The 8,000-nt window shown below is 48.1% G+C and overlaps 1 protein-coding gene across 1 annotated transcript in view; it reads left to right on the top strand.

The window, feature by feature from the left end:
- The first annotated feature begins 1,144 nt into the window (after positions 1-1,144).
- PHLPP1 (PH domain and leucine rich repeat protein phosphatase 1) overlaps positions 1,145-8,000 on the top strand; it is a 209,011-nt gene continuing 202,155 nt past the window's right edge. Inside the window, exon 1 of the mRNA XM_080821150.1 lies at positions 1,145-2,873. Coding sequence (XP_080677276.1) covers positions 1,316-2,873 — 1,558 coding nt within the window. The 5' untranslated portion in view covers positions 1,145-1,315. The remainder of the gene's footprint in view (positions 2,874-8,000) is intronic.

Genomic DNA, 8,000 nt, shown 5'->3' with positions numbered 1-8,000 from the left:
ACTGTAGCAGCAAAAACCATTTTTTTTCCTTAGTGTTGAAAGAAAAAAACAAGGTAAGACATAAGAGAGTATACACAAGACGAGCCAATCTCATATCCCACCACGCCTCCAGTCCATCATTTCTTGTACTTTCCGCCGCTTCCGGTGCCATTAAGTTACTTCAAACTTTAAGGTCAATGGGAAAAAACGAGACCCCCAATCCTTTGCCTTTTTCCTTCTCATATATAGTTGCAGGAGAGGATTGGCTCGGGGTTGTACGATTTTTTTTAAAAAAAAGCGCTTTCAACAACTGTCCCAAGTTAAAATTTCCAGTCGCTGTCTTCCCTGGCCTGGAAAAATGGGGGAAAGTGAGGTTGGCCACTTTCACAGCCAGTTACCCTGTGGCGCTCTGGGTGTGTTTTTGCATCTCATTCAGTGGGTGGAGGTGAGAACCACGGAACGGGGACCTTCACACCGCGTAGAGTTCCTCAAAGCCCTCACTTTAAACCATTAAGGAAAACGAAAGCCTTGTGGGGAGCGGGAATGGGCGGGTTGGGCACAAGTTAATGAACAAGAACATGCCCAGGTACAGAGTTTAACAGCAGAGGGCACAATACCCACTACCCGTAGCTAGCGGCTGGCTGCAAGGAGGGGCATAAGGTAAGGAACTCTGGGGCTTGTGGTTCGCCATGTTTTCCTCGGGCACGTTTGTTCCCGAAATAGAACTACAACTCCCAAGATGCACCGCGCACCCCTCTCTTCTCAGCCGGCCCCTCTCCCAAGGCCAGCGCGGAACCTCCCGGGACCTGTCTTCCCCCCTCCGCCCCCCGCCCCGCCCCGCCCTCGTACGCACGCGTCACGTTTGTTTACCCTGAAGCCCCGCCTCCCCACCGTCCTCCGGCTCTCTCCACTCCTCCCGGGAATGTCGTCATGCTATAATGCATATTCATGAGGCCCTCGTGGAGCTCCCGCCCTGCCCGCCTCCCGCCTTCCCGCTCCAGGCGCGTGATTAATATTCAATGAGCCCGGCTACGCGGCTGATTCGCCGCGGCGGGCGGGGCCTGCGCTCCCGAGCCCGAGACCCGGGCGGGGAGGGCGTGTGTGGGGGGGGGGCGGTGGCGGCCGGCCGGGCGGGCGGGCGCGCGGGATGGAACACCGAGACACCGACGGAATGCTCCGAATTGCCACATAATCCCCTGGAACGGCCGCGCCGAACGCCATTGGCTTCTCCCTTCTCCCCGCGCTGCCGCCGCCACCGTCTCCCACCTTCGCCTCCCCGCCTCCCTCTCCTCCCGCTGCCTCCGGAGCTGGGGGGGAAGCGCGAAGCCCCACTGCAATGGAGCCCGCCGCCGCGGCTACGGCGCAGCGACTCCCAGAGACCAGCAGGGAGGACCGAGCTCCGGCTCCGGCGGCGGCGGCTCTGGCGGCAGCGGCGGCTCTGGCGGCAGCGGCCGGGGGCGGCCGGAGCCCGGAGCCCGCGCTGACCCCGGCGGCCCCGACCGGCGGGGCGCGGGACGAGGCCGCCGGCGAGACGCAGCCGGGGCCGCTGCCGGGCCGGGCGGGAGGCACGGGTCGCCGGCGGCGGCGCGGGGCGCCCCAGCCCACCGCCGGCGGGGCTGCCCCGGTTCCCGGGGCCGGCAGCGGCGCCAACTCCCTCCTGCTGAGGAGAGGGCGGCTGAAAAGGAATCTGTCCGCGGCCGCCGCCGCCTCCTCGTCCTCGTCCTGCTCGTCGTCGTCGTCGTCGTCCTCGGCCGCTGCCGCCTCGCACTGCCCCGGCGCCGCCGGCCTCTCTACCTCCTGTTCGGCCTCGGCGTCGCTGTGCACCCGGAGCCTGGACAGGAAGACGCTGCTCCTGAAGCACCGGCAGATGCTGCAGCTGCAGCCGTCGGACCGGGACTGGGTGAGGCACCAGCTCCAGCGGGGCTGCGTGCACGTCTTCGACCGCCACCTGGCCTCGACCTACCTGCGCCCGGTGCTCTGCACGCTGGACACCACGGCCGGCGAGGTGGCCGCCCGCCTCCTGCAGGTGGGCCACAAAGGCGGCGGCGTGGTCAAGGTGCTGGGCAAGGGCCCGGGCCCCGCGGCCGGCACGGAGCTACCCCCCGACGTCGGCCCCCGGCTCGCGCCTGCGGAACCCCGGGACTTGGGGCCGCCGCCCGGGAGGAGCGGGCTGGCTGCCGTCGGGGGCCCGCCGCGCGCGCCTCCCGCGGACCTGCAGCTGCCGGGCGGCCGGGACGGGTGGGCGCGCCGCGCCTCCCGCGCCAGCCCCGCGCCGTCGGACTCCAGCCCGGGTGAGCCGGGCGCCCCGCGGCGCCTGGACGGCGCAGCCGCCGGCCCGGCCTCCGACACCGAGAGCTTCAGCCTGAGCCCCAGCGCCGAGAGCGTGTCCGACCGGCTGGACCCCTACAGCAGCGGCAGCGGCTCCTCTTCGTCGTCCGAGGAGCTCGAGGCTGACCCGGCCCCGGGCCTGCCGGGGGTTCCGGGCCCGCCCCGCCTGCCCGGCCGCTCCGCGCCGGCCCGGCCCGGAGCGGGCACCCGGCCGCCTTCCCCGACGGCCTCCCCGCCTCCGCTGCAGCCGAAAGACCCGAGGGGCGTCGGCGGCCCGGGAGGGGCCGCCCGCGACCGGCCTCGGGAGGAAAAGGCGGCTGCAGCCGCGGCCCTTGGCCGCCCTCAGCCGACCCCGGGTGGGAACGGGGCGGCCCCGGAGAAAGCGCCTCCGCCGCCCACCCTGTATGTGCAGCTCCACGGAGAGACCACCCGGCGCCTGGAGGCGGACGAGAAGCCATTGCAGATCCAAAATGACTACCTCTTCCAACTGGGATTTGGGGAGTTGTGGAGGGTGCAGGAGGAAGGCATGGACTCGGAGATTGGCTGCCTCATCCGCTTCTATGCAGGTAAGGAATTCACCTGTACGGTGACGCGTGGAGTGTAAACACTTGCAGGTCCGGAGGAATGGGTGCAGTCGGCCGTCTGTCCGGACCAAGGGTGCATGCACGTCCTCGGGAGTCTTTGTTCTTAACAGCTTTCGCCTGCCCTCTGTGCCATCCTAAGGGGAGCCGTTGTAAAATCGGCGAGTTGCTGTCAATCTTGGGGACCTAGAGGTGGGGAAGCGCTGTTGGAAGAGGTGGCACAGCCACCAGGAAATACAGGTCGCAGATACTTCTGAGAGAGGCAATGGTACTTTTAACAACGAGGGGACTCCTTCAGGCCTCCCTCGAGGGCTTGTTGGGTTTGAGGCAGTCCGGGATTTCAGGTAAAGGATCTCGTACACATCATACCGGCCGAGGGAAATGACCGACAGACAAGCTCCAGGTCACTCTTTGTTTACTCGTCCACAGTTGGCCATTCCTGTCTGGTCCCCAGGAGCTTCTTTCTTGTCACCTGGGGCGCTCGTTCAGTTCTCTGTCATGCTCATCTGCCCACTGAGTCCTCCCTAACAGATGGGACCCTTCTTAGGGATTTTTTCCCCCAGAGCTTTTTTGCTTTATTTCAGTTTCACCTGCAAGTTTGATTCTTGCAACAAAAGTGATGCTGCCTATTTCTTTTTTTCATTTCTTACTTCTAGCCTCTATAATCCGGTCTGACCATTGCAGTGTGACCTGCAGTAGAGACACAGTAAGACTTGAAGGGGTCACCGTCTCTTGAGATGGAATCTAAAATCCTCCTAATTCTTTTTTTCGGTTCTAGATGAAAACTTTAATTCTGTGTTTTTCCCCCGGCTTTTTGAGATATGATTGGTGTATTAGATGTAATTCTTGACTCAGAGTGACTAATGTTTTTCTCTTTATTAGAGACTTAGTGGGTGCTAAATTAGGGAGCTGTGGATCCTGGTTGTCATATTGGAGCTTTCTGTTTGTTTGCATCTTTTTCCTTCTCTGGTTTAAACAATTATGTTCTTAGTGATAAGAAATTTTATTTAAATAAAGTTAGCATAACCAAATTAAATCAGGAGAGTTAAATTTTCCTCAGCATTACTATTCTAGTTTGTAGGTGCTGGTGGAAAAATAGTCATACTTGTAACTTTATTAATCTGTTGCCATTCTATCTAATTTAATGTTTTTGGGTCAACTTGTGTCTTAGTGGCAGCTTAGTCAGTTTGAATGAAGAAATCTTTACTCCCACATTGAAATATGCAAGACCAGTAGCATTCCTAGTGAGATGTTAAGCTTCATTGAAGTTTTTCTGTTAAGTGGATTTCTGATGGATTTTTGCCTTATAAAGAAAACCATATCATCATACAATAGCATTTACAGTATCTAAAGATAATATCTCAATGGTATGACATGCTTTAAAAGTTTATGACCTAGATAATCGGTGTTTTTTGTTTTTGTTTTTAAGTTGTAGGAGCAAAAACTATATTCTTTCCTCCTGGAGCTCATGAATTTTGTATAATATTGTTATTTTGCAAAAGCATTAAATGGTAATCACACTTGGAATGAGAATGTTAATGTGAGAATGCTAAATGCTCTTATAACCAAACCAGTGAAATTGAAGTATATATAAAGCAAAGGATATGTCAAGTAAACAGTATTGAACACATTATATAGAAAGAGCTCTGCTTTTCTTGTTTTCCACACGTTGATTACAATAAATGTCCATGGGAAAGGTTTTGGGTGTCCTAGTCATGGAATTTAAATCTTTGATTCCCTTGATTGCCTCTTCAAGTGTATCTAAATATTCTAAGTAAGTGATGTACAGTGGATGTGTGTGTGTGTGTGTGTGTGTGTGTGTGTGTGTGTGTGTTTAAAGCTTATCAATAAAAAGTGACAGATTTTCTTTCTGGTTGAATCTTAAATTTCTGCTGTGATCATTTTACTAAGTTTTGCTTTTGTAAAAGCCGTAGTTACTTTTTTCTGGACTTACTTGCTTCATCTCTGTATGCACAGTGTAAATACATACACGCCTTTGTGTATACACTTGTAAAAATAACTAATAAAATGGGGATGTCACACACAGTCTCCAACCTATTCTTGAATGTGAAGCCATTGTACAGGTGTCCTAGAAGGAAGATGCTTGATTGTTACAGAGATGGCTAGTTGTTTATTTTTGTTTCTATATATAGTTGAGCCCATTTTAAACCCAAGGTAATATACAAAATGTCTGTTGATATTCATTTGCCATAGAACAAAATTCAGCATATAGTGAATCCACTTGAGCTTTTGCAAGAGAGTTTAGTTATTGATGAACAAAAGGGCCTTTTCCTGAGGTGGTCTTACATGTTACAGGAACACTGTCAGGATTTCACAAAGTGAAGGTTTGTACCTGGCTGGAGGAGATTCCTAGAAATTCCCTTGCAGGGGAATGTAGGACACCCAACGGGAGTGTTACATTTTGGTTAGTAATTCTTTTCCTTGGGAAAAAGACAATTAAGGTTTGTTTTAGAGGACGCCCTTGCCACATTTGTTTTTATGATTTTACGTATAACTTAGTCTTAAATTTCTTGCTGCACATCTTTTTGTTTATATGTGTAGTTGGAGTTAAGGATAGATTAGGAAGTTGCCTTTGAAGCCATTTGAATACTTTACTGTATTTAAATTGAGCTCATTATCTGCTGTCTAGTTATCTAGTCAACTCCTTTTTTTTTTTTTTTTTGAGAAGTTCTTGTCCAGCAGAGAACTTTCATTCTTTTGAAGGTCACCTTTCAGTGGAATTTCAGTATTTATAACTTGACTCAAGTTATTATTAAAAGTCTTTGAAAGGCATTTGCAGCCTTTGAATATTTAAATACTTATTTGGGTAAAGTAAAATGAAAGTCTTTAGTGAACTATAAGGTGTTGGATGAAAGGTGCTATCTAATTACAGAGTTGTTAATGAAAACTTAGTTTGAAAATTGTTGTATCTTTCGAGTATTCTTTTAGCTGATTTAAAATATGACAAAATTTAAGTGGCTTTATATAAAATGACTGGTTTTAAGTATTTTAAGTACATTAACATTTAATTTCTTTTTAAAATGAACCATCTTAAATTCTAATTGGAAGAGAGTAATTTTAGGTTAAAAATTTAAAAATTTATGTTGCTCGATGTAAGTAATGGACTTCAAAAGATTAATGAGCTTTGTGTTTTGGACTCCCTGAGGAGTCTGAGTCATTGACCAAGGGCAGTCTTAAACTACATATTTTTTGACTTGCACCACCTTTTAGATTTCGTGGTCTAGCTAATTCAGTTCAAATTGCAATAGTGGGAAAGGATGTTGAGAGAATGGAGAGCACACCCACTGTGCCTAGTGAATCTTGGACAAGATATTTTTATTTGAGTTCTTGGGATTGCTCAGGAGAATGATCTCCTAACCCCTCTCATATTTCTTCTCTTTTTCTCTGTTGGGAATGATCGAACCTTTGTGGTTTCCTACATGGAAATCGAGAAGGGGTGGTTCAGCATTAAGCTGCAATATTGACCAGCAGGCTCTTATTACTATAATTACAGCAGTATTGAGTAACGTGCTATGAACATGTGACACCAGTGTGTGCTTCAACAGTCCTTTCAATTTTAAGAACAAAGGGTTTAACTTTATTTTTGTTGTTTTGTATTTACGTTTCAAATTTGTTGTTTTTGATACAAAGTGCATCCTGTCTTTTCCATCATAACTGTGGTTTGAGAACATCTATTAATATGTTGGGATTTATTATCTTTGAAAATTTTAAAGGGCTTTCACATCAATTGTCTCATTTGTCCTTTCAAAAACATTATTAGGGAGGAGATGGTGTCAGTCCTCTTTTCAGATGGAGAAACATGCACAGAGAGGTTTGCCTCTTGTGGTTTTTCAGTCCTTGGCAGAGCTGAGAATAGAGAGCTGGGATATTCTGTTTTGCAATTCATATCACTTTCCATGAATCGATGCTGAATTTCATTTACACTTGATTTTTTTCACTTGGTTAGAAGCATTCAGAAAATACGTTATTTTTGTTGGTAATGAGGTGATATTATCCTCTAGTCCAAAGTGGTATTCCTTGTGAAATGTTGAAGGCCCTAATTTTTTTTTTTTTTTTTTTTTGTATCATGCTGCTTTTAAAAACCTCAAGTAACAAGCCTGGCAAATAGGCAATACAGAAAGAGTACTGAAGTGTTGTAAATATTCTGGTTGCAGTAGTCGGGTTTGCATTCAAGTTGTTAGGAAATGAAGTTTACTTAATGACTATTTCTTTTGTTTAACCATGCCTCATTTGTTAAACTGTAAATCTTCCTTGGGTATAGTGAATTAACACTTCATCTGAAAAGTGGATAACTTTTCAGGGTGGAGGTGTGGCAGTTCAGTTCCTTTAAAACATAGCCTTACTTGTAAAGTGTTGAAGAGTTACATCAGAAAAGTCTTCCTTACATCTTTTATTTTAAAATAGAATTGTTGGTACTTTCGTGATAGTGTTTTATTGGTGTTACTATGCTCTTGTTACAGTTACTTTTATAATTCATATATTATAGAAAGCTAGAGAGTAAGCTCCTCTCCCTGAATTTCATAGTTGTTTCTACAGTGTGTGTCTTTTGTGCTCAGTGAAATAATTGCAGGGAGAGGAAATGTGTAAATTAGGTTGTAAAGTTTCTGGTTCAAAGTTGTATCTTTTTGTTGCTATACGATTGTTAAAAACACCACCTTAAATGATTGATTATCCAAAGGTCATTATTATTTGTTAAAGTGTAAAGTGTTTTTGTTGTTTCTTATTCTCTTTCTTTTTAAAGCCCTGAATTTGATTTATTGGTAACATAACATTCACTGACACTCTTTATGATCCAAGCCTCGTGTAATACTTGGCATTTTAGTTTAAACATTTGTTGAGTTGAATTTGTGGAATTTTGTTAAGCAGCTGGTGGTGTATGCCCTGATTCTTCAGCCTTCCATCCTGTTTGGGTCCCCAGGGATGTGTTAAACACACACACACACACACACACACACACACACACACACACACAGGCATTTCTCCCAGGGCAGGAGATTTTAGATGTGCCACATACTGTTAATGTCTTCTGTTGCATGTGATTGGAGCTGTCTGTGGATTTGGAGAGAGCAGTTCTTTCTCAAAGTTTTCTTA

This window comes from Martes martes, assembly GCF_963455335.1.
Source record: "Martes martes genome assembly, chromosome: 13".
Lineage (NCBI taxonomy): Eukaryota > Metazoa > Chordata > Mammalia > Carnivora > Mustelidae > Martes > Martes martes.
The sequence above is the reverse complement of the archived record's forward strand: the minus strand, read 5'-3'. Positions and strand labels throughout refer to the sequence as shown.